The 27328-nt window shown below is 41.0% G+C and overlaps 1 protein-coding gene across 2 annotated transcripts; it reads right to left on the bottom strand.

Annotated features, from left to right (window-relative positions):
- Positions 1 to 1054: 1054 nt before the first annotated feature.
- Positions 1055 to 27306, bottom strand: LOC125745283 (rho-related GTP-binding protein RhoA-D-like). Of its 2 annotated transcripts, XM_049017975.1 has the most exons (6): positions 27147 to 27288; positions 22104 to 22208; positions 7530 to 7689; positions 5841 to 5961; positions 5351 to 5481; positions 1055 to 4638 (listed from the first exon to the last, which is right to left on the bottom strand). In XM_049017975.1, the coding sequence occupies exons 3-6, from the start codon at positions 7683 to 7685 to the stop codon at positions 4465 to 4467; spliced, it is 582 nt and encodes a 193-aa protein (XP_048873932.1). In that variant the 5' UTR covers positions 7686 to 7689; positions 22104 to 22208; positions 27147 to 27288; the 3' UTR covers positions 1055 to 4464. The 2 variants fall into 2 exon arrangements, with proteins under 2 accessions (XP_048873932.1, XP_048873931.1); XM_049017974.1 differs by lacking the exon at positions 22104 to 22208 and having other exon boundaries at positions 27147 to 27306.
- Between the last annotated feature and the right edge of the window lie 22 nt (positions 27307 to 27328).

The following is a 27328-nucleotide window of genomic DNA, read 5'->3' on the forward strand; positions in this document are numbered from 1 at the left end:
CCAACAGGCAATTTAGTAACTCCAATTAACCTCAGCATATCTTTGGACTGTGGGGGGAATCCAGAGTACCTAGAGGAAACTCCACAACAACATGAGAACATGCAAACTGTACACATGTAACCCAACCGGAGACACAAACCCGGGTCCTAGAGGTGTGAGGCGACAGTGCTAACCACTGCACCACCACGCCACCCCATACAGTGCTAACCACTGCACCACCATGCCGCCCCTGCAAAAAGATCCATGGAATATATTTAGATGTCTGTGTGCATAAGATGGCAGCTGCAAGCTCCCTTTTCACCTTTTGCTGCTCCATGCCGCTGAAATTACATTTCTGGAGCCAATTGTCTCAGGTATATTAGGTGTAGATTTACATCCATATCATGTTTTTGTGAAGCGCTAAGAAGAACCATCAAATATAAAATGGAGCAATAATAGCAGAGTTATCCTGTTCACAAGGTTTCAGTTCATGAGCCATACAATACCTCTGCAAAGTTGGAAACCATCAAATACTTTGAGTTACTGTCATATTGAGATCAAGCATCTGAAACTGCCCCTTTTCTGCTATCACTATGCGGCATTAATTCAATTTTACGATGATCAGTCTCAAAATGTAATCAGTTCCAGTTTGCCACTCAATACAACGCTTCTACAAAGTTTGAAAAATCTCTCTTACATACTTTGAGTTATTGTCTTAATGACAAAGTATCTGCAATGGCACAGTCCCAAAACTATATGCATTCCCCGAGGAAATAAAATGAAAATTCAGCAGTTGTCCCTGGTCTCCCCCAAGTCATTGCTAATTTCACTCTGCTGGTATTAGGTGTATGGATTATTCTGAGAGTATTACAGAGTATTCTGAGCCTAAGACGGCTTACTGAGAGTTGATAAAAGTACAAAGTTCCATTTCTATTGCATCAAATCTTTTGTTACCCATTAAAATCTTGAAAGTGCATGTTGATTTCTGCTGCTTATTTGTAAAGACCCCTTTTGACTCAGGTAAATTGAAGCAACAGGATGTAAAAAGTATGGTTTAAAGATGCCATTAAAAAAATGTGATGGTGTTCTCTTTATTTGAACATTTGCTACAACACTAGTTCAGTTTACAAAGCATTGACAATCAGCATTTATACAAATCTCGATTATTTTAGCACTTTTAATTAATCCTGGAAAATTAAGGAAAACAAAATCAGTGGCAGGAAAACAGTCCAACATACCAAAGTTGTCCCAAAGGACAAATACAGTAACAAAGGGAGGTCAGGTACAGACCCATGCAAACAAAGGGATACAATTTGTATATGTATGTATTGGTGTTTAATCTTAGACACATAAAATTCTCACAAACACTTTACTCGGTACAGTACATGCTCCACTAGTACAAAGGCCATTGGGGTGGTCTTCAAATCTGTGGTGAATTCAGAGGGTCTTCGTTCTGTGTCCTCTCTGAAATCCATTACAGATGGCCCCATACTTTAATCCCTAGAATCCTTGCAGAACTTTGACCTTTAAAAAGGACAGATGACTGTACTGCTTTGGCCAACAATTAAATCCTTGTAAATGGATGTATTGTATATGCAATGGCAATGTTACGGGCCTGAAATATTTGTTTTTCCTCTGTCCACCTTTCACCTTTCTTGCATGCCTTTTCTTTGAGTTTCTAGGCTACACCATTCTTTGAAAAACTAAAAATATTCAAGTTTGTTCAGTCTAAAATTCAATATGCGATATATAAGGCTGTTGCACCCCGATTCCCTCTCATTTACGGACTCCAGGGGGCAGTGTTCTCCAGATGCTGACCTTTAAATGAAAACGCTTTATTTCCTTTGTAGGGATCTGCTGAAAACCACATCACACAAAAGCCCATCTAATGCACATGTTGTGGTTCTAGCATTCCCAGGTATTATGTCTATACAGCATATTCTGAATTTTATGCTCTGCACATTTCTTAACCCACATCGACATCCTTTCATCTAATGTATTTCTGAGTTTGGTCTGAAGCATCATTAAACAAGTTCTTCCCTCCACTTGGCCAAACACACTGTTACTACATCAGTGACACTTCAGACGAGCGCATCCGAGTAGGTTGACCATTTGCTAACCAGTGCTGCAGTTTGATGTCACCATCATAGTGTGATGTTCAATTGGAGGAATGTAAGGGAAAAGAAAAAGTTTCGGGCCTATACTGAATAGTCTGGAGCCACTGCAGGCTGAGATACATGCTAGCATTAGTTGTACGTCAGTTTAACTCCAGAAGGTGTGTGTGTACATTTAACATTTTTAGGGAGACCCAACTGGTATAGATAAGCAATTGTTGCTCAGTATTACTTTAAGTGAGTAACAAAGAAATTCACTCTGCAACTAGTAACCTTATGAAGCAAAACCCAGTTGTATAGTCACCTGCTAATTCCTGCCATGTGAGGTTCAAAAACAAGACTGTACACAGCTTAGCATCTGAATGGCACACTTTATAAGAATGGGATAAAAGTCTAAGTAGTTGTTACAGGTGCCACGAAATGGCTAGAAGCCCAGCGACCATGATTAGCTCTGACAGTAAACGCTGGAGTGTCTCTGGCCTCTTTACCTGAAGGACTGCAGCCTTATGCAAGCAGTACTAACATGTCAAGGATGTCAAACACCAGCAAGCATTCAGCACTTACAGAAAGTAAATCTGTCATATCAAAAGGGTAAGGCAAACAGGTCACAGAAAGTTATGGCTATCATACTGACAAAAACAACATGCTTGACTGGCCTTAGTCCACCTGGAGTGAAGAGTTGAGCAGAAGAGCTCCATTAAAGTTATGATATGTTGATTTAGAACAGGTGACGCACAGCCTACACTCAGACTTAGTATTCCATAGTCATCTCAATGCATTACAGCAGTGCTGTGGGGGTTTATGGGGGGAAAATTGAGGCATGAAGAAAACCCTCCAGGTAACCCACTGCTCACCCAGTCATTCTAATTACCCAGAACCCCTACAGGTCCTAAATAAGCCTGCAAGGTAGGAAAGCCCATCAAACTAGAACCCAGAAGGAAAGAAGAGTTAAAGGCCTGCATTCATCATTATGATTATACATTATAGCTGTAATGCAAAGTCTTATCCAAACAGTGAAGTGCAGGTGTACAATTTCAGTTTATAAATGAGAAACAATTCAGGCAGCTTTCTACAACCGCAGAATTCTTCTTGGTACCTGAATTCCCAGTCATCCACTCATAAGTCCAGTTTGTAAACCATTTAGGCTGGCTGTAGCCCTGGAAAAACTACTCCGTGTATTCTGAATTGCTGTGCTGGTTAATATTCTGTCTCTTGGCACTCTCAGATCCATATCACTTCCTATAATTTATTTAAAAGGTTCAGAATTCTGCCAGTTATTTACCTTACATTTCACCCTTCTTTCCTTTCATTGTGATTACATTTGACAGAAAGATACTGCCTTACAGAGAACTTGAAAGGTACAATGATAGGAGGCTGTGCTACCATCTTATCCTTGGACAGTCCTCTCTGACCATATGGCAATATCTTATAGCACTGTTTCCCAACCCGGCCTTCAGAGACCCCCAGAAAGCCCATGCTTTGCTGCCTCCCAGCTCCCAGCCAAACAGTCAATGTTTTTGGTCCCTTCCAGTTTCGTACATTTTTGCAAAAAACATGGACTGTCTGGGGGGGCCCATGTGGACCGGGTTGGGAAACAGCCTCATAGCTTTGCAGCTTATGATCAGAACACACTGCACCCTCCGTCCAAAACAGGGCTGGTTTTCTCATGTTGATAAGTGGGGAGGCTATAGAGTCCATTTGACTACACTGAGGTGTGGTGTGACAGGAGACAGACAGCTTCCCCGCAGCTTTCTACACCTCCATGACAGCTTGGAGAGTCCCATGGGGGTTGCGGGGGCGTGGCAGGAATCGGTTGACAGGTTCAATCCACACATGCCACATCAAATGTAAAACGTTAAGGCTGGAAGGTACTGAGCACAGCTGGCTTCTGTCAGACCAACTCATGACGCTCATTTGATCGTCACCCCATCCACTTCACCCTTTCGACAAGGAAGCTGGCACAATCCACCCAATTTGCCCCCCAACCTATTATTTATATGACGTCAAGCAAAGCTCACAAATCAATGTGCTGCTAACTTGTGGGTGAGCTGAACAGACATGCGTGCGCATAAAAACATGCATGCAGACAGACATATACATACTATCCATTTCCTCACATAAACAGAATGATAAGCTGCAGAAACAAACTGAATAGGAGAAAAACAGGTGAAAAACATAAAAGCAAATATAAAATATCCAACCTATGGATCTGCCCAGTTTGCTGTTGTTTTCAGTATTTGCTTTTCTTCTCTTGTTTTTGCTTGTGAAAAACATGGGGCAGATGTTACTTAGGGATCCTTCTTGTGTTTTATTAATGCTTGGCCACCCCCAACAACCCCCACAACCCTCATTGTTTCAGACCCCACAACCTTCACAACAATAAACAGCCACTTCTCTTCTTGCGCTTGCGCACTTGTAGCGCCGCCCTGGTGGCCATCTCAAATACTTCACGAACTCCATCTTTAGTCTTGGCTGAGCACTCCAGGTAGCCAAAAGCCCCTATGCGGTTAGCCATGTCCCTGCCCTCGTCTGACTTGACAGGCTCCTGAGTGAACAAAGACACCTGTGTTAGACTACTAAACTGCATTCAGTCGCTAGGACTGGCGTTTGTGCCACGTTTGCAAATGTAACGTCTGCAATAACCACTGAAGAAAGATGTCCCCTGTCAAGTGGACCTGCCCCCCCCCGCCCCCCCATGGCATACCTCATAGCCTTGGTGGGTGCGACACAATACCTAATATTCAGAGGTAGATGAAGTGAATAAAATAGAACCAGGACCACCCTTAGCTTTCCAGGCTGCTGCTTACACACATACTATGCAAGACAAGCTGTTCAGTTTCAGGAAGTTGGTATGAACTGAGCTTTCGTTGGGCTGAATATTTCCAAAAATGTGCTGAAAATGCTAAATGCTAGAGACAATTAGCACACAGGAAACAGTATCCCATAAATGTTAATAAGGAAATTTTCAGCAAAAACATAAAATTCTCTCTTCTTAGAGGAACGTGCATTCTCCCCAGAGTCTAATGCGATTAACCTATAATGCAAAGTATGTAAAAAGTATTCAAAGATAACAATTACAATTATATAATTGTTAATATTATTTAGGTGTTCGAGTAGCATTACATCTAGCATAGGAGTAATGAAGCAACCTGAACACCGCATGATGTTAGGAGTGTGGTACTACCCTGCTTAGTCACCTCAAGACTAGAGTGCATCATTGGTTCTGCCCTTTTAAATAGAGGGAAAGTAGGGTATACCTGCTTCATCTTGGCCAGTTCCCTCCTCGTGTGGTCATCATTTCTCAAGTCCTTCTTGTTGCCCACGAGAATAATGGGGACATTGGGGCAGAAGTGTTTCACCTCGGGGGTCCACTTCTCTGGGATGTTCTCTGCCACGTTTGATCAATGACAATGGGCATGAGCAAGAGACATACAGAAAGAACAGTAAGCAGCTAAAAGCAGCGGATAAAAATGTGTGCTAGTTGTTATGTAGGTGGTGGAATTTAACATTTCAACTTTACACAGACACAGAAGACTAGACTCAGAATAAGAACCTATCAGCTTATAAATAGTGGGTGGCTGACCGTCAAATAAAAAAAAGTGGCAGCCCCCCCCCACCCCCCAGGAATTAATCTCTGACATTATCATTATTCAAATAATTACACAAGGTATTAATAACAACTTAATGGATTAAGTGAAGCCCTCCATAACGGAGATAAATGTATAGCAGAGACCTCAGACCCTTTACCTAAACTGTCAGGACTATCGATGGAGAAGCACATGAGGATGACGTCGGTGTCGGGGTAGGAGAGGGGCCGCAGGCGGTCGTAGTCCTCCTGGCCAGCCGTGTCCCATAGAGCCAACTCCACCTGTGCGCCAGCAATAGCATGCTGGTGAGACTGCAAGACTGCACTACAGGGCCCTAGGGTAGACGTCTGTACTATGCTAGCCAGAAGGGCATCAGCCATCCTAGTCTACATGATAAATGTAAAGATGAACATCTAAGGACAGGCAATGTAATGGGAGTGATGTATAAAAACAAGCCTATTACTCATGGTTTACTACAATTGCGTTGCAGAGGACAGTAAGTACGGAAGGAACATCTATAAGCTTACACAGTGCAACCTACAGAAGGTGAAGCACCCCTTTCTCAGAATCCAGAACGTTATGGAATCGACACCAGAGGGTATGTATAATGTATAATGGTTTGGCTTAGATTTAGTACTCAACCTAAACTCACAGTAAAACCGCAGCCACTAAGTTAGGGTCTGTAGGCAACAGTCATGAATGATCAAGAGTAACAGGATCTGAGCAACAGGGCTAAAATCGTAGCAGGGAAACTGTTCTTGTGCCCTTAAGGGGAGGCATTTCACCTGAAGGCCCTTCAGTCCGCATGGCCATATAGAGATACTATAACGGAACTAAAGTGGACAATAAGCAACTGAGTAATGGAATGCAGTAACATGTTCACAGGCTACAAAGAATGTGCAGCCTGAAAGCAGCAGGCACGATGTGTCACAACTAACAAGTACTAGCAGAGTGAGACCATCTTATTGCAGGAGCCCATATCACAAGGCATATACCCTAAGATGACGATAGCATCGAGTATGCGATCCAGGAAAAATGCTAATAAAAATGATATAATGACGCATACTTAAAGAAACCAAGACACACAGAGAGGCAGATATCACACAATGTGTAGGGTAAAATAGTTTTCGTGTAATACACAGGAAGTATGTATGAATTGGAAGTTCTCCTCTCATCATCCTTTCTGCTTCCACTTGTAGCCCTACATGGTAGGTTTCCTTTTTACAGCGTACTCAGATTGCTTCTATATACATCCTGAAGCTGTGTTGGACACACACACACTTTTAGAAAAATCTGATACAATCAAAAATTGCATAATTTTTTTGGTTACTTATGGTTAAGGTTAAGACCAGGTAGGATTAAGGTTGTCATAACTGGGATTAGGGTTATAATTGTAGAAAATGAAGAGAGTCCCCACATAGATACCTTATTTGTGTGTGTGTGTGTGTGTGTGTGTGTAAGTACGTACACACATTCTGAGGAAAGTGTCTGCCAGACATCAAGATTTAAAAGGATGTTTATGCTATAACAATTACTGTTCCCTTGGTAAGAGATATCTTGCTTGTTAAATCTGCCATCGATGACAGTAGCATTTTAAGAACAGCATTTAAAGTCTGGATCCATGTTCTTAACTTCTCTTCACTCCCGCTGATTGATCAGAGAATTTGGCTGGGCCAGATGGGCTGAAGCTAGAGCTGGCTTCAAGTTGAGATGAAGTGTGAAAACAACGGAACTAACCACCATGGTTTGATGCAACATTTTGTGTCAGTAGCACAAAAGCAGACAGACATCAAAAAGTTTAGGGACTGGCTGTGGCGATCATAGCCGGTGCTGCTGCTCCTTTACTTACCTGCTTCCCATCCACTTCGATGTCTGCGATGTAGTTCTCAAACACAGTGGGCACATACACCTCGGGGAACTGGTCTTTACTGAAGACTATGAGGAGGCAAGTCTTTCCACATGCTCCATCCCCCACAATAACCAGTTTCTTCCTGATTGCTGCCATCTCTCTGGGAAGGAGAGGGTAACAGGAGTGAAAGCAAGGATTATGCGAGAACAGTGCGGAGCGGCACATATACAGCACAGCATACAACGGCCGCCATCTCTCTGGGAATCACGGGAGCTTAGGCTGTTGAAAGGCCTGAAATACAGGAGTTCTCATTGCAGGGTCAAGTGAGTTATTTTTGGAATTATTCATTGAGGACGTAATTTACTTTGGGGGAAGCCTACAATTAATGCCTGGAAGGACACAAACATATAAAGACATCAACATTTAATAAAATTAAAAAAAAAAAAAAAAAAACAAACAAACAGAAGCAAGTGATTATGGAGCAGTGAAGTCATTCTGATGTTTAGACCGAAATGTGTGCAGAAACGCTAAGACAGGAAAAAGTAAAAACGCCACTGATTCTCCTTATTTGACCTTGGGAATTAAGAGATCTTCACCTAGTAGGTACAGGCAGAGCATCAGCTCCTGTTACTTAGAAACGGTCTCAGCTCAACTGGCACTTGTTCACTTCTGGAGGAGCACATTAGAGGTAGCACTAGAATCGCTTCAGCGCTTCAACGGTGCTTTGTAAGGCTGCCTCGACACAGACGAGGAAGGACAATAGGACATTGTGTGCTCGATAAGCTCGCCTGAACGTCCGTATCCCATTGTTTAAGAGGTGCTGGGCTCATGCTCGGACCCCCAGAGTATTGAATTAATGACATCAGAGCAGCCAGCCCAAACATCCTAGTCAGGCCATATTGACCAAACAGCAGAGTGCTGGACGATATTCTCACGCAAAGTGTTACATGGCAGTCTACTGAACAGACCTGGAGAACCTGGTTCGTGAAAAGGTCTGCCTTTTTCGCATCTCTCATATTTTTCCCCAAGGAAGGTAAAGAAATTTACAAAAAAAAAAAAAAAAACACTGCATTAGTTTGAAGTAAATGAGGAAATGCATTTTCAGCTGCAAGTTCACTTATTCAAAAAAAAAAAAAAAAAAAGTTAACTGGTAGTAACACTGGTTTAGTTGGTAACACTGGGAAGTTCAGACACCTGGCCAAAAGAGGTCATAAGGTCCTGCAACCATGGAAACAGCAGATCCCCATGCTTCTGCTCGTCGAGGCATGCGTATTAGTGCATAGAAGCCCTTTCTAAAGGGTAAAATCCCACCTACATATCAGGTTCATAAATTATTCAAGTATGTCACAACAGGAAACCGCAAACATGCAAGCGATAACTACAAGGGAAAATGTTAGGCTTTAAAATAGAAAGCGTGCCATAATTTCAGCTGATTTTGCATGCAATTCAAAATTTGGATGGTCTTAACATGCTCCCTGAGAGTAGAAATGACATATTTTTAATCATATAGCAATAAAACACGATTGACAACTTCTTTCAAAAAGATTCCGATATGACAACGTTACAGCATTCATGTGTAAATTAACCAGGTTAACCCCCCCCCCCCCCCACACCGAGAAGTTTAGTAAAAATGATTAGGGACAACTTCTCACTCTCCATCAGTGTTTCCCAACCCGGTCCTTGGAAACCCCCAGACCATCCATGTTTTTGTTCCCTCCCAGCTCCCCGCCAAACAGTCCAGTTTCAGGAAATACGTGGAGATACGAGATGCTCCGGTAGAATACATCAGTTAGGCTGGAATGTGAAGTTAATGGGCAGCAGAATTGTTTTCCTCTGCACCCTGCCAGGATGTGTCAGTCCCCATTATCAGCTTCTTCATGCACTCATGCATGTCATCACAAAGCTAAATATACCCGGATCCCCTATATGCAGATTTTTCCCCTAGAATTTATTCTTTGTTTCCCACGAAAAAGGTATATAAAAAAAAAAAAAAAAAAAAAAAAAAAAGCCTTAATGGTCTGGGATTTTTTTTTTCTAACTAAATCAATGTAAATAGAAAAAAACTTGACCAAACTGCAATAGATTTACCCTGTAATAGGACAGCAAACCAGACATTCACAATTGGGCCATAGCACTTCTGTCGAGGTCCTAATACCTTGTGTTCTAGTTGTAGGGATTTAGATCTATTTCAGTACTGGGTCAAGCCCACAGCAGCCCTTTCCACTAGTTTCTAAAACTAAATGTTTCTGCCCCGTTTTCTCAACATGATCAGCATCACTTTGATTTATGTGGATATGTTCTAAAAATAAGAGTGTGAAGGTAAACATGAAGGATTTTCCCCTCAAATGAGAGTAATCATTAACATGGCACACCATTTATTTTTTTTTAATTTTATACCAAAAACTAAGTAAAATTTACAAAAAAAACTCAAAATCAATAAATTATTTTAACTTCATTCATTCCCAAGATTTGAAACCCTGGGTTGCCAAAACAATTTAAAACAAAAAAAGCAAAAAGCACACCCTCACAAAGACCGGTTACCCAGACTCCGGGATTCTCAGCCTAAGTGGACAATGGTCCAGCTGGTCCCTTCCTGAAAAAGGACTAGGGGCAGCAGATTGCAGCAGACAATTACCTAAACCAGTGATTCTCAAACCAGACCTTGGGGAGTTGGGAGGGATCAAAAACAAGGATTGGTCTGAGAATCACTCACCTAAACCAAATGCAAACGCAGCTTGGTAGACGGCGCATTTAGCGCCGTACTTCGAGGGGACTGAGCCACTTGCATGAACTACACCTGGTTTTATTTATATTGTGTGTCCATGTTTAACATTGACGTGAGTGTTCCCAGCAAAATGCACATTTGTTCCAGTTTTTCCTAAACTAAAAAGCTTTGTTAGAAGAGCTTTGGGTTCCAAGAACAGTTTTGTTACATCATTCATAATTGAGAATTATTCTGTGGACCCCAGGCTATGTGGACCCATGTGATTTTCAGGTCTCCAACACAGACTGACCTTTCAGAGTCCAGCCTCTCTGGTGTGTCACACACAGAGGAAAGCGACTCACTGTCTTTCTGAGTGCGTTGGCGAGATGGCATTAACTGGTACCGTTCCAAGCAGGAACAGCCCATGGCTTGAAACATGATATTCCCTTGTAGCAGCCCACAAAAATGATCTATCTAGAACATAAGTAACCCTGAAGAAAGTCTATTTCTAATGTCTACAATCCAGATCAAGAAGGATTTAATTTTTAATCTGGAAGTTTTCAGACGCGAGTTCTGGATTTTTAAGATGTGTAGGGCATAAAAAAAATTGCAGAGAAATGCATGAATTCAAGTAAATTGCATCATTTTTGTTCCTGGGGAAACTACGTTCCTTGTGATAAAACACTAGTTCTTGCTCTCCATTTATCAACATCACAAAAAAAAAAGATGAATGCTTAGGAACGAAAGCAATAAGTAGTCTACCATCCTTTAAAATTATTTATAAAAATCAAGGTAGGTATGAAATTTGAACAGCTGATGTCTGGTTGACGGCTGCTGTCCATCTCCTGCTTGCACAGCAGTGGTATATTTGGTGAGCTGACAGAGGGCCTCTCAAGAGAAACCATACTTCACAGTGGTAAATTCTTCCAGCTAGTTGACGTGACACAATTGGTAATGTCATTTATTCAGACAGTCTTCTGGTGGTCAGTATTTACAAGTCTTTAAGTGAGGCGGGGGGGTGGAGCTGCAAAAAAAAAATTAGCAAGACAGGAAAGCAGCCGCAGTGGTAGTGAAGCCAGCCCTGCTGGGATAGGTGAATCCAAAATGAGCACCTGCAGTGGTACATTTTCAGCCAATTCAGGCAGTTAAATAAAACGGGCACTGCAACAGCGAAACACATTGGCCTACTTGTTAAGTTACAGGGCATGATTGCAACCAGATAAAGCTACTTTGTTTTTTCTCTCAACTCTGAAAATTGCTGATCAGGTGGGGGTTGCAAAATCACCCCAAGTGGGATCAGTCCTCAGTCTGAAACAACTAACATTAAAACAATTTCAAAGTGCTTACACAGAAGCGCACATTTCAGGACCTCAGCCAAAACATACAAGTAAAGCCCCTTACAGACCGTGAAAGAAAACATCCACTTATGGCACAGCAGCCCGAGTTCAAAAGTTTGAGATGCAAAACTGCAACTGATCCTTCGAAATATATATTCGTCTGCAGGAAGGACGACCAGAAGACGGACAGATAAAACATTGCTGCCAAGGTGATGATTTCCACAAAGTTAATATCAAAGCAACATTCACTTCTAAGGCAACACAGATTCTCCCCCCACTGCTCTGTCCAGACGGTCACAAGTTTGCACCCGTGTGCCTCAGAGGACTGGGGGCTGGCCAGACATCAACAGGCCAAAGAATTAGCAATGGTCAGAAACCTGCCCTGTGAAATACAATCCTCTTCCTGCGCTTTGGGGAGTCTGACAGGCTGCTCTTTTCATACTAACCCTGAAATACAACCATGGACCAGCCAGGCTGGGCTCGGCCAGAGAGGTGGGGCTCAGATAAGCCTCTGCCAAATAGCAGCCTACTCAGCAAGCCACTATTCTTCTTGGACCTCAAGTAATTATGACTGGCAGAAAAGGAGGGAGGCAGGGGATTGTGTTTTTCCACAAATAAAGCGTGCGTTAAACCCATCTCTAATAGGATCAGGACATGAAAACGGCACAGCATGTAGCGCTGTGGTAAAAAAAAAAAAAAAAAAACTTACAAAAACAGCTAAAGGTGCAGGTACAGGTCCCAGGACAGACTGAAAATGTATCCCGGAGGATGGTGCTTAACCTGACTTACTTTAATATACCTCTATTTACAATATACTGTATATACTGTATGTATGAACAGGCTAAAGAAAATGATAAAATGACAACTGCATATCACAGGACACCTCAGAAGTCATTAAACAATGGGATGCTGAAGAGGAGAGGATGTAATTAAGTCCCAGAATCCTTTTAGGTCATGTCCCAATTCAGGATGAGGAAACGGCTTTCATGTGAGCAAATTCAAAATAAGTAAAATAGCCACCATGAACAGAACACAAGAGACTTCAATCAGAATAATACAGAAGTAGCACAACTGTGTCAACAGGCTGAAACTACATTTTACCCCCTGCCCCCAAATCTAATCCATACCCCTCCCACCAACTTCAACAAGTCACTCCTACCCAGCACACTCTCCCCACCTCTACAAAAAAAGTGTGACGTGTTTCAGTGCAAGCAGGCTAAGCAGATCAGTGGCCGTCTTCCATGTGCCACCAACTAAGTGTCACAATTGGTGTGATGAAATAGGTTCCAGGTGACAACCTCCACCAAGGACCCCCCAATTGCAGCCCTGGAGGGCCAGTTTGCAGCACAGATTGTAGAGTTCCCTGCTCAAAACACACCTACCAAACCTGATAATTATCAGGTTAACTGAATAAGGTGTGTTTCAGCAGGGAAATCTATAAACGGTGTTCCAGACTGACCATCCAGGACCAGAACTGGGGTACCTTGACCTACACAATGTTCCTGGGAAGTCTGACGAAGATTCATTAAACACTTTGAGTTACTCTGTCACAAGATCAAGCATCTTCTACAGCCACCCACTTAACTGATGTTCTTGCACCCATACTGTAAATGGTATGTGCATGACATCACAGCAGGCAGAATTAACTGCGCTCACACCTACTGAGTGGCAGCGTTAGCGTTCAGCTTGAATGCAGCAAAAAAGCACATCTAAAAAGGGGAAAGAGCTGTTCTGCAATTTATTGTACAGAATTAACACAAAATAGGAGCTCTCCTTTATGGAAAAAAAAAGCAAGCAAGCATTGGACATGGATCGGTCGCGTACGGCCGTTACCCGATCTGTCAAACTGCATCGGTATCGGTGCCAATCCAGACCTAATATCGGATCAGCGCATCTCTAGTCTGAAGCTACTTCTCTTTGCCATTACCGTGTGGTACTGCTTCAATTTTGGTGCGAAGTCTCACAATTTAATCATTTCCAGATCTTCACCCATGCAATGTGCCTGCAAAGTTTGAAAAACATGCATCAAATACTTTTCAGTGATTGTGCTAACAAGATAAGCATCTGTTGCAGTGACCCCATGCCAAAACCATAATGTACATTCCCTTGCCAGGGAACACAACACTAAACTAGAAAAACACACATTAGCAGTAAAAAGTAAAGCCGAATTGTGATGTATGTAGCATTACATTGACCAAATTCTCTGTAATACTAAGCCTGGGGCATATCCTCACTAGCCTTTGGTCGTTTCAAGCAGGTTCAATCTCACTAGGTTTAAACGTCAGGGCAGCAGATGGTGCAGATGTCCATCAAACCAAGAAAAGGTTTAAAACTCCAAGCTGATTTTAAAAATAAGAATGTCATATTCATTAGCATATTTCATACTCAAGGAGTCGGCACGCTAAGTGGCCCAATGAATTTCCATCCACAGAACAGCTGAATGGGAAGGTGACTAGAGAACCATGAGAGCAAACTAATGAGAGATGAGAAATGAGGGGATGCCACATTGGCCCACTGGCTCATTCCATTCCCGCCAGGCTAACGACCTACAAAGTTCATTATGTCATTCCACAGGAAGAAAATTTCTTGGATTTAGGCATTGAGCACCTGCAACAGTGTCACCATCAACACCAATTAGACTCGTGTTAAATCAGGACCCGAAGTAAAAGAATTATTTTTGAATGATTCACCACGGCGCTCTCTGTACTATAAATGGTTTGCATAGTTTAGTCCCAAAACACCATGGGGAGAGGAAAAAAAACTCAATTTCCATATAGAGCAGTGATTAACAAATTCACATTTTGTCAGGAAAATCAACTGGAAAAAGGTTATCAAACATAGCAGTCATGTAAAAGTGTGAATATCCATCCATCAATCCATACTTCCGTCCTCTAAGGCCGCTTATCCACCGCACAAAGTACGGTACTTTTGCTTTTCCATTTTCCATTTCATGGTCAAGCACCATGAAAGTTCCATTGCCGAAAGTGCCAAACCAGTACTTCGGTACTTTGGGGTGGGACTTTCAAACGTATTTGCTGTAGATTGGTTATGCAAATAGCCTGCCGCTGAAACATAAACACCATCTTTAGAAACACACAGCAAACGAGTAATAAAATAAAAAGCAGTAGAAAAAAAATATATATAAAAAAGTAAAATGGAAGGATGGACAAACGAGAAAACACAAGCTTTAAAATCGCCATATGGTCGGATGAACAAATCCAGCGGGATTTGGATGGTGCGACTCGAAGTATGTGCTGTAATAGCAAGTCGCTTGGAAGAAATGGGGCAGACGTGAAACACCAAACAATGCTGCATGAAAAATCAAAAAACTTAAAAGCAGGACTACAGGAAAGTGAAGGATCATAATAACATGTTTGAATTCAGCAAAAGAAATACCACGCCGCGCTTTGTGATGATGTCAGTCGGGGGCGGTCACTGATGATGTCATTTAGCCCCGGTACCAGTTTGTACGCCTGCGGAAAACTGACGCAAAAGAAGCATCATACTTTTGGTAGTTTATGGAAGTAGCGGTAGCACCGAAAGTACAGTACCTGGTGCGGTGGAAACGCACCCTAAGTGCTTCTCCTGGTCAGCGTCACTGGGGAGCTTTTGAGCATAGGACACAAGGCTGGGCTATACCCTGGAATGGATGCCAGGGTCTGAATTTGCAGAATAAAACATTTAAAAATTACAATGAAGTGAGGCAAATATTATGCAGACAGTAATGCAGCATAAGAAGATCCAAAATGCAGAGACTCTTTGCAAGATCCAAGCGCAAAAAAAGTCGTCATTATGGAAATTAAAAGTAGCTTTAATTACCCTTGTCTTTAAAATGATTACATTTATTGTGTTACTTGGTTAGTTAGTTAAAACAAAAACTATATCCTATCCAAGACAGAAGAGCTAGAATAAAACTACATAAGCCAGAGCGGCACCATGCCTAATTAGTAAAGGAAATGCAGCCACTACTGTAGTTTACAGCTTTAAAACCTGCAGGCAAATAACTTCTCTGCAGAGAAACAGCTACAGCAGGAAAATGTTATAAGGAAAAGGGGGGGGGGGGGGGGTCACATGTTTGGTGCAGGACACCTCCTATAGTTTGCTGACCATATTGCTTATTATATTGCTCATCACCTACTTTGGCAATACAGTAAATGCAGATTTAAAGCCAGCGCAAAGATCTTAGAATTAGTGCAAAACTCATGTGAAAACCTCACCAAGTAATAAAATAGATTAATATGCAGAGCAGCTTCAACGAGATAAGAATTATGTGTTTACCGCTTCTGAAATTTAACTTAAATCAAAAAGCACAGAGGAGAATTTTCAATTACAGGCAATATTGAAACCATTTATAGAAAAGGAATTATTGATCTTTCAAAACAGGTATGCAAAACTGAATGACAGTTGCTCATATTACATAACACAATTTGAAACTGTACACACACACACACTTCCATGCAAATCACTAAGACCTGACAGCAACAATTTAGTTTATATTAATTTGAAGCTAGTCAGTCAAGATGCCATTCAATGCAGCATCTCCTTTTTAAAACAATGGTATATTACACAGAAAATTGTTTTAAAGACTTAGATTTGTGCAATAATGATAGAGCTAACAGTTTATGACTAACAGGCCATACAACACCTGTCATATTACACAAGAAAAAAGAATCATTCCATTTTCTGAATGAATGAGTGTTAATGTTAGAGCGTTTCACCTGTGTAATGCAGTGTGTTATTCAATTCATGATTTTGTATGTTTATATTAGATAAAAAATGTCTAGTTGTGTGACTTTTTTTACAAATGTTTATAGCAAATGTTCAGCAAGTGTGTATCTGAAGGAGTAGTAAATAATTTCCAATTAATTGTCTGATCTCAGCCTACAGCCCCCTGAGATAATAAAGTGAAAAGGCATTAATGAGAGAAAACAACTTATCCCACGAAAATCTGACAAGGCTCAAGATTAAAAATAAAATGTCATTATGAGACAAATCAATCTGCATTAAAACACCATTCACCGTTAAGCACGACGGGTCCACCCAATATGGTATGCGTTTCTGTGGTTATTCGTTACAACCATTAATAGTTTGATAATTATTAAAAGGAACTCAATTTAAAATTAATGATGCCAAGCATGCATACACAGAAGCCATTACAGCTGGAAGCTTCCAAAAACTCTGAAGATGATTTAACATTGTGAAGCAAGAGACCATTTCCTTTTGGTGAACCATTTGCAAAAGCATCTTACAACTAGCAATTATATGATGCAAATTAAGGCCATTACAAAACACTGACTTTAAGATTTTTCTTCTTGGCTTTAAGTTTTGGGATATTTTTTTTTTTGAGCAGAAGAAAACCTTTTGGTGCAGCCTCCTTCCAGGTTAATCCCAGGTAATTTTTCCACCAAGCATGTTTTGTAGACAGTCTATTTTAAGCACTCCAAGCAAGGCAGAAATCTGTCCGCTTTTGCAGGCTGGAAAGGGAAAAAAAGTATGTGGATCTCTTTGTGGAATGCACATCTTATCTAACAGGATTATCTTTGTGTCACCATACCAATCATCATATTTTGATCTCTGGGCTGTCCATACCTGACCTGCTCAGTTACACCAATCCTCTACCACTGCTCCAAATGCCAGAGATAAGACACATAAAAGAAAGAAAGATTGTGGTTTTTAAAAAGATACCAAGAACAGGGAGTGTTTGAACATGTAAAGCAAGAACAAGAGAAGAGGAAATGATACTGCTGTATCCTACATCAGCTTAGGTATTTGTGCTTTTCTTGCTCACATTAATGAAAGAAAAACACCTTTTCAGTTTGATCATTTCAATGGTATCTGGGACTATTTCTGACTGAGGTCTTGGAAATACCCAGAATGGAATTTAAATTGACAGGGCAGTTAAAATTGAGTACTTTCCAGCCCAAAAACACAACAACATCATATAAATGACTTGACAGGCCAAATCAGTTTCTGACATTCAGACTTATTCACCCTTCAAGTGACTGACAGCCAAATCTGAGCACCAGTGCTTAGGGTTACAGGGGGTCCAAAAGCACAGGATCCTCAATCGGCTACAGTGGCTTCGCTTTTTCTGCCGTTCACAAGGGACTTTTACTCAGACCAAAGGCTTGTCTAGCGTCAATGCAGGAAGTGCATTCAGCAATTCATTGTACACCCAGGGTCAGACACTTGAAATTTGGTTTCCAGAAAACAAACCAACCACAGGGAACTGCTGGATGAAAACATGGTAAGATTAAGTAGTCGTCAACGGAGCAAACATCAAAATCTTATGCATTACTGCATCATGCAACCTGGCTCAAATCATCCCTCCAAAACTTCCCTTGTGCATGTCTAAAATGTGGCCAAAATGAAAAGTTATTTGGCTTCTCACTCCCCTCGTTGGAGTACAATAGAGGTGGAGTGTAAAGCCGGGGGGGTTCAGAATTAGTTTTTGGTTACCAGGAGACATTTGTGGAAATGAGGTACAGTTCACAGACAGCTATGGAATTAAACCAGGGCTTTTGAATGGTTCGATGTGTCTCCCTGTCCCAGGTTTAAGAAAATATGTATTAAATGGTAGTCTGGCTTCTTAGTGCTCACTCATGTCATTATGGAAAAATAAAAAAAGTATAAAAAAAAAAGTTATAGTGCACTCCAATATTAATGCTTGCTTCGGCAAACAAACCAAGTCATTTAATGCAGACCTGGACAACAGAAGAGAGATCGAAGTTCAGCTACAGGCAGAAAAAGTTCAGAAAGCTTTCCCCATCCCCAATATTTAAACCCCTCCTCGGCTTGTCAAGTCATTCTAAAACACCCCCCCCCCAAATAAAGCAATGGATTTGCCAAATTGTGATTCATGCTGGCTACACAACCCAAAAGGCAGACTTTTAAAATTTTAGATAATCACCAAGCTATATTAGACTGACTACAGGAAATCATTAGCTATGTTTTAAGATGATAAATTATCAACACCTTCATCTTGTAGCAGGTTTACAGCTCCACAGGGTCATTTGATTCTTTGTGAATCTACTGGCAAACATGGAGAAGAAAACAGTACTGGGCCATCAGACAGCAAGGGAAGTGGATTGTGGAATTTATTTGAAATGTTTTGTTTGAAAAGGTTTCTCTGAGTGGCCGACAACAAGCAGAGCAACAAATGGTTTGAAGGGAACTTTACCATTAGAACATTGTCATTTTAAAGAAGTAAAGAAATTCTGTGGCAATTTGATAAAATATTCACGCATTTTCAGAACCAAGTATAATGTCCCATCCAATAAACCAGTAACATTAGGTACATTAGCATCCATAAATCATCTTCATAGGGACGAAATAACATAAAATTAAAAAAAACGTTTCGATTTTAAAAGCCTTAAAACTGCCTCAATGTCCTCAGAATAACAGTCCCCCACTGCCCCCATTAATATTGCACACACATTCATTGACTGTAGTGGGCATAGCCATCATGGCTAGGTTGAGTGGTGGTGGGGGGACCAAAGCAGTAACATTACGATTGTTGTACAAACGCCACCAAATACGAGACCAAGTAAATATGCCACTGTTCTGTTTCTTTGAGGTACAGACCAGACACCAGTTCTGTTGAGTATCTTAAAGTCATTGTTTACTAGACTACCTCTCCAATGTCTCCTGCATTTAGAAATGACTACAGGCCATTATAAAATGACAGTCACAATAAAACACACATACATACAAAAGTTACTCCATGGTTTAAGATCTCAAGAAAGAAAAAAATCCTGATTGCATTTTCCGCTATTTAAATTGGATCTCACAGGAATACCTCTACCCTGTGTACTTCATATTAAATGTACAATTTTTATAGTCAACAGAGCTTCACTTGGGCCTCCTGTACTTTATTTCTGACTCATTAGGACCCTTCTTTGCATTGGACCACATAACCTGCCAAATATTTCTAAAAGCATCCACCAGCGAAGCAGCTCATGTCACTAGATGGATGCCTCAAAATGCAAAGCATTGAGGACGATTAGGTATTTGCACAATTTTAACCACAATATTTACTCCAGAAATATGGTGTTAAATGTTACTAGAATAAATTAACCATGCAGCTATAGTCATGTTGTAAGAATCATTTGTGATGTCATAATAATTAAAAAAAAATAAAATTGTTCCTTGTAGGTTGGGAACCCCAAAAATTGGACACCAGCTAAACCATAAGCCAGAAATTATTGTTGCGACTGAAATAGTCAAGCTTATCATCTTTACTAACTGAACAGCTCCTTTGTAAAAGTGCTCGGCAGATTAAAAAACGAGGACGGTGTCGTTAATCAGCTGAGGAGGCTACCATGGGCCTGCGTGCCTGCCGTTCTCCATTTTCAATCAAGCCTCGCTAACGTACTGTGCTAGGCCCCTAGGCAGTCATAGTGAGAGGCCATTAAACTTCCACATATTTCTTAATCTCTGCATAATAGCTCCATGTCACATAGACAGTATAAATCTAACCATGTGGTTAGGAATTTGGGCCGCAAAAGCGCCGGCATGACCTTCCACTTTCACCAAATATGACAATATGACTCAAAACGGCAGGGGCTTGCTGATCTCCTGAAGGACAAGTAAAGTCAAAAAAGATTATACTGATCACATCCTCCCTGGCAAGTTCTTCATTTTCCAAGTTCAGGAACAGATTGATATGAACAAGATTACAACCAGAAAACCACACTGTTTAAAATACGTATATATTTTTAGTAAAACACCTAGCAAATGTTGGGGCAAAATGGATAAAGTGACAGACTAAAACTGACCACGAGAGTATGGGTAAGAGCATATTCAGGTAAACAGCCCATGTAGGCCAGAGTCACCGAGAGTCTCATGCTGCGTATTGATGCTACAGACCAGCATTAGGGGAAGAAAATAAACCTCAGATTTAAGTACCCAGAGCTCTTTGGGCTTCCAATAGCAGAGAAAAACCTCAGAGCAGCATTTGGAGATCAGAAAAGAGCCTTAAATATACAAATATACAAATATACTTTGATTAATACTCAATTACATCAAATAAATAAATGAATAAATGAATACGTCATGCAGTTTCTTGGGTTGATCCTGTACTTGCAGTCCCACATCAGCTCTCATTTGGTGAATGATTTTGGAAGGGTAGTTTTGAGGTTGTGGTAGTACAGACCAGGCATGCATAATTAATATTAAACGTCACATGTTATGCACATACAATTGCCACACTGCATGGACTGCAATATTGATGGTCTCAAGCCAGGTGACTATGTGACACCAAAACATTTTTATTCAGTCATAGGAAACTAAACTTTGTGAGATTTGCTATTTTAATGATTGTTCCTTTTCATGCACTCTCTGAGCCCATTAATTATATTTATCCTTGCTGTGGACTGAGTGTAGTGCATTTGTGAGAAATAAAGAGAAAAAAAAGTGAGAATAACAAGAACTGGTCACTGAAAGATATTCATCTTCCACTGTACAGAAATATATTGGATTCCATGGAGATGGTATAGAAGAAAAGCAGGGGATTTGTCAGCAGTACTTTGTGTCTGTTGGCACAACTCAATCCAACGCCGCCAGCTTTTTTTTTTTTTGTGTAAGTATTCAACTCCTTGTTTCACAAATACTAAGTTATTAATTCACCCCCCCATATAATTCTTCCATAGCAGACTGAAGGGTTTTTCACATTATAGGGTAGGTGTGACACCTTCCCAATGACTAAGCTCCGTTTGCAGATGACGCCACAAATTATGTAGAAATCTCAAGGGCAGTGACCATTAATTCAGTTAAAGCTCTATCACCCACTGGGACTGGTATCCTGGCAAGAGAGCTCTCACTTTACATGACCTGGCTCCAGGTGGCTTACCTTTATACGGAGCATGGTACACAGTAACTGGCACAGTAATGCCTGGTTAAGAAAGAAATAATTATCCTTTTCCCTCTAAGAGGCTTTTCTACGTCAGTGTGAACATCCAATAGAGTTGTGGCTTTCAAATCCAGATTCCTTTCCACAGCCCAACTCGTTTTTCCCCATTGTCCAGATTTCTGGGCATGTTGCTCAACCAAGTTCTCACTGCAGCAAACCCTGTACAGACCACATGCCGCCATTGCCTGCAGTCCAGTGAGGACTGCAGACCTCTCCCTCTCCATATTCAAAAACACCCCCCCCAGTCTATTTTGATCCTGTGCTAGTAGAGTGTGGCCCATTTAGATACTGCATTGCCCTTGTCCCTGCACCTCTCCTGCACTCATTTTCTGCACACTAGACATGCAGTTGCGAACTTCCTGAATTCCTGAAATTTGATCCCTTCTCCACTACTAACAATGAACAAAGCAGCTACTGGAGATACTATAATGGTTTGCATCCATGACACACCTTTTACCAACATTCCCAGTATAATGACAGATCAGTTTAGGTCCTTAAAAAAGTACACGAGGGAAAATAAATAGATAGAAGGAAAACTAAGATAAAGGCTGCCAATTTTTAGGGGCGTCAGTAAACTAAAACGAGGATCTCAGAGTAGAAGTCAGCGAATTTCAATGGATCACCTTTGATGATGTATATCTCATTCCCACCTCCCTTCCAGACTTTAACAGATGGCTCGGCCCTGGAGGCAACCCATTTTCAGAGGCCCTGCCACCACCACCGACAGCCTGCAATGTGAGAGCCATCAAAATAAATAAAATGGTTATTACACACGCAGTTCCCATGCAAGTCACAAACACGCACGCAGGCTCGCCGTCCTCCCTTCTAGGAGAGACCGCTCAAAAACCAGGCCCTGGCTTCAGTCAAGCCTCCCATGGGCAATCCTGTCAGGTAGTTTCCAAGCTCAACAGGCAAGACGTTAAGGGGGGAGGAACGAGGGTGCAATCATCCAACAGGTTGTTCCTCCATACCAGCTGGGCACCCCGTCAAAAATACCGAGGTGCTCTTAACAGATTACATTGTCATTGCTCATCTTCCCACCCCCTTCAGGCACCTCGAGGCGCTGTCATATTTCACTAGGACAATCTCAAAGCACACAAGGCTAACAAATGTCAGGAAACAAACAAAAATAAATAACACACAGAATAACAGGGGCCAAGCTGCTGCCACACAAATAAGTCCAGCAACCAAGTCAAGTGAAAGTTTGAAATGCTCAAAGAAAAACCTCCGCCTTTTTGCCAGCACATAAGAGGCTCAAACTAGGGACAAGGTCACTGGTTTGAAATAACAGCAAAAGTGAACCATTCCCCTATTCAACGGCAAAGCAATAGATTTGTCCAAAGAAATGCTGGATTAAGCAGCCAGACAACAGTAAGTTATCACTGGCTTTGGGGTGATAGAACAATTACCCATTCCTATTGCACTTGGGTTGCTGACATCCCCCTCCCCGAAAGAGTCAGAAATCGATCAAGGAAAGTGCATATGGCAAATTACAATAGATACCAATCTGCACTGTCACAACAACAGAGCCTCGACCACTCCTCCAGAATAAAAATACTGTGGAAGCCATGTAGTAAATTATATATATCTGATTACACATTCAATGCTGCTGCCATTGTCATGCAAAATAGTAATCAAAAAGGTGAAATCCAGCAGCCCGTGTGGCCAAGCATCAGGTTACATATTTAAAAGATTAAAGGCAAAATAAATAATAAATAATTCAGCAATTATTTTCCTCTTTCATCTAAGTGGGTTGGTCCTGAAAGAAACTGGCTGTTCACAGTTCATGACCTAATTTGCTATTGATGCCTACTAGATGCATCAAGCCCTGTCTGAATAATACAAAATGTGAGCAAACCCGGTATTAATACCAATGAAAATCAATATAGCTACACGTCCCAAAATAACTCCCTCTGGCATTGTCGCAACACCATTTTCATATTCAAAAAGCACATGCTACAAATCAGGAAAAAGCTGTTGAAACAAATTCAAAACAAATCCGGGGTGGAATTTTGTTTCATCATAACTGAATTTTAAATCCTGCAAGTTGAATTTTACAATCAAATCAGGGTTTTAAATCTACACTTCATAAATACCACGTAGCAGATGCATTTCACCTAATCTATAAACACAACGAACAAGATGTACAAATTCTGTAGAAAATACTGATGTATACATCATGTAATACCAGACAACATGCAGTATGCATAACAAATACTCAGTTTAAATACTTTTCTTAAAAGGTGAAAGATCCATTACAATTTAGCAGCTAATTGTAATAGATTAGAAGAAAGTGTGAATCTGATGTTGGGCATTATTTTGGCCGGAACATTTACAGAGCTGATGCAGTTCCTGTAGCATTCAGGTTATAGAACACAGCCACTATATTTGATAAAAACATGGAACCTTAATCTTCAGAAGTCCAGCAACTGGTACATCAATTGCTGCCCTAGATACAAACTGTTCTCTTACAGAGACTCAATTCTTTTTGATAAATCGACATCGGCTGATACAGATGCCACCCCAATGAAAATGAACAATTCAGTAACTTGGACAGATGCTTAGAATACACAGAATAGCTTTCCTTAGCTTGGTTTTTAAAATAGTGATAGTGTGTAGAAAAATTAGAAATTTACTGTATCTTCATGATTTTAAAACCAGGCCACAACCCCTGCCGCCAGATTCAAAGAGGAGAAAAATCATAATTTTATTGCATATACTTTCAAATTCCACTGCAATGACCTTCATAAACAAACATGTATTTGAAAACCAAAATACAACTACCCCCAGTTGCTTGTAGGAATTAACAGGATTGTACAATTTTCAACAAAGTTAGCAATATCCAGCCACATATGCAAGTAAAGAGTTCAACTGACATACTACACTAAGAAACCATAAAACAGAACATCACAATGTCAGTTACTCAGTTACTTGCTAGTTAATACTGGTCCTGGGCAGAACCAACATTATGAACAACTGACACATTTTGGTAAGACCACTGTCATAAATACAGCACACTTTTAGCGTGATTGTGAATGAGAAAAAAAATTTGAAACCTGAAAAACCAGAAACACAATGCAAACAGACAGCACAATTAAGATCTTGTACTTAATACGTCAGGCTACCAATAAGTACACCAGAAGTGGTGGTGGTTTAGCATTTGGACTGACAAAAGTAGACTGAAGAATAGACAGGCTGTGGAGCACCAATACAGGTCCAGGAAGACAAGTTAACTTGGCGAGTGAGGCACTAACGTCATTAAAAAATTTGGGACTTAACACTGATTTGACATAATGAAACTCACATATGAAGTGCAGCTCCCTGGCTAAAGTGAACTTATCAACCTTCGTTGCAGTAATAAGAGTTCATCAGGCCAAATGCTCACTGGACACCATTGCAACACAGCACAGGCAGGGCTAGACCCACACAACCTGGTTGCTTTGTTGCAATAAGCTTCTCAGAAGTGTGACACCACAAATGCTACCCAGCATGGAAAGCAGGTCTTGAAATTGCTTACAGAGCAGTCCACTGCTCCACTTTTAACCACAATGCCTAGAAACAGTATCCCTTCTGTTGAAATCAGGCTCAATTCAAGATGGTGCAATATCAGCCATAATGAGCATTTAAGTCAGGAAAGACAGCATGTTTGAAATGCCATTCGGTCTATACCAGCATGATATGTACAAACAATAACTGCTTATGACAGATTCAGTGCTTTTCAAACCTAAAGTGAAAACTATTATGTACAAGCATATCAATTATAAAAAAGTCAACTGATCAAATGGCAAAATAAAAAAAAAGAAGAAGAAATTAATATTTACACTAATTTCAACTAACAGCCTGGAGATGGTAGAACAGGTCAGGGTGACTCACTGGCGGAAACTAACAAATTCATTCCAAAAGAAATCAGTGAAACTACTGGCAAGTCATACGACTCTGCCCAAAACTAGTGCAAAAACAAAATCTGTTGTTAGTCTACTTCAAATTTGCCATTAGAGTGCACAGAATGTACACATTCCTTTGAACAGGTCCAACTGTGGTTAAGTTTTCTGTATTGGGGCAAGTGGACGAATTCCTGTAAAATGAAAGGCTTGCAGTAGAGGTGTAAATGAGCGCTGTCCCGAGAGCAAGTAAAGAAATGGCATCGAAGTCCGAAAGGTGAGTGTGTGGGTGTGAGTGTGTGGATTAGGATTACATTACATTGTGGGGACCAAATGCCCCCCACAATTTGATAAAAACCTGCTATTTTGATGCTGTGGGGACCATTTTTCAGACTCCCACAAAGATCTGTGAATGCAATCAAAGAAAAAGTAAAAATGTGAGAAGTCTCGTATTTAATTTGGTTACTTATGGGTAAGGTTAGGGCTGGGTAGGGGTTAAGGTTGTCATGTTGGGATTAGAGTTTTCCCCTTAGAAATGAATGGAGAGTCCCCACAAAGATACAATTACAAAGGTGTGAGTGTGTGTGTCTCACAGACAGCAACACCACTGGCCAGTTCAATGCCTTTAACGTCAGCATCGATATACCACTATACAACTCACATTAAGAGGCTTCCTTGGTTAACTTGTTACTTCGAAGCAACAGATCCACTGACACTTACTAACGTTAACAAAAGCATGCAGTTCTATATTTTCCCCTCGAGGAATATGACCGGCACCGCACACCAAGTCTTTCTGTTTGTTTACCATCGTGTAACATGAGTGGAAGACATCCTGTGTCCGCAAACGGCTAGAAAGGGTTAAAGGAGAGCTCTGATAAAACTTTGATGTCTCCATTCAAAATAGAAGTCAGTAACCAGACAGAAAATACCACGCCCACAAACAACCATTGCCGTCCATTATCATTACAGGTTTATGTTCAATCTGAAACAAAAACTTTTTTTAACCATCATGTAGGCAACAGGAATGTTGCCATGTCGTGAGCAGTCCATTTCACTACCGCTTAATGTCACAACATGCAGTTACCCCGTTTAGCGAACCAGAACCGAAGCAAGGCTTGATCAAGGGGGGTTCGGACATACCGCCGCCTCTCGATCAAGCAATACGAACTCAATCTGTCATATAGCAACATCTGCACATTTTACGTAAACTATTTAAAAACCATTTCAGTCTTTTCAGATCATATTTATCCCATCGACCGCCCCCACCCCTGCAATTATCAGCTGGTGAAACTGATGTTTTTGTATACAACAGTAGATAGGTCTACGACAATTAAAAAGCACTGAAGTTTCTAATGTGGTAAAGTATCGCTGCTAACGTATTTTTTATTTTTTTAAATTAACACATCTGGACATCAGACAGGAACACCTCAAATCACCGGTGTAAATGCTCAGATTTGAACAGTTCACGTAGCTGTGCCGAACGCTGCTTAATAAGTATTACAGCATCAAAACAGTGAGAACAGGTGTTTGTAGTCCGCAGAAAAGAAAAGTTTTTCCTCAGACGCATCACATAAATGTCCTACGGACCCCTTCAATAAAAAAAATGAAAATAAAAATACGAAACGAAAGCAAAGCTAAGATTCAAGTTGTTTATTGTCAAAGTACCGACTAAAGCAGCCAACACCTACTTTTTTCCCCCTTCACGTAAAGTACCGTTCGCTACTTATATAAATCGCAAAAACGCCAAATTTAAGCGGCCTCCCCCCGAAAACGTTAACGTCTTACCGTTTCCGCAGATATAATGCCGAGGATCTCACTACGGCTTTCCTTTTCTCACGATTTCGCGACCTTGCTGCAGCGTATTTCAGGCGAGTAAAATTTCTAAGGAACGAAACTGAGAAATATAAGGCCCTCCCACCTATCCAGGGAACGGCCGCTCCGCGTATCTGCGCCCCGTCCCTATTGGC

Source organism: Brienomyrus brachyistius, chromosome 6 (assembly GCF_023856365.1).
Source record: "Brienomyrus brachyistius isolate T26 chromosome 6, BBRACH_0.4, whole genome shotgun sequence".
In the NCBI taxonomy this organism is placed as follows: domain Eukaryota; kingdom Metazoa; phylum Chordata; class Actinopteri; order Osteoglossiformes; family Mormyridae; genus Brienomyrus; species Brienomyrus brachyistius.

What these genes read in the sequence shown, in the direction of transcription:
- LOC125745283 (XM_049017974.1), bottom strand. Translation starts at nt 7,685, where the DNA reads ATGGCAGCAATCAGGAAGAAACTGGTTATTGTGGGGGATGGAGCATGT. An exon ending in TCGAAGTGGATGGGAAGCAG is followed by an intron (nt 5,962 to 7,529) that starts GTAAGTAAAGGA and finishes GCTGGCGCACAG; the next exon opens with GTGGAGTTGGCTCTATGGGA. An exon ending in CGATAGTCCTGACAGTTTAG is followed by an intron (nt 5,482 to 5,840) that starts GTAAAGGGTCTG and finishes CAAACGTGGCAG; the next exon opens with AGAACATCCCAGAGAAGTGG.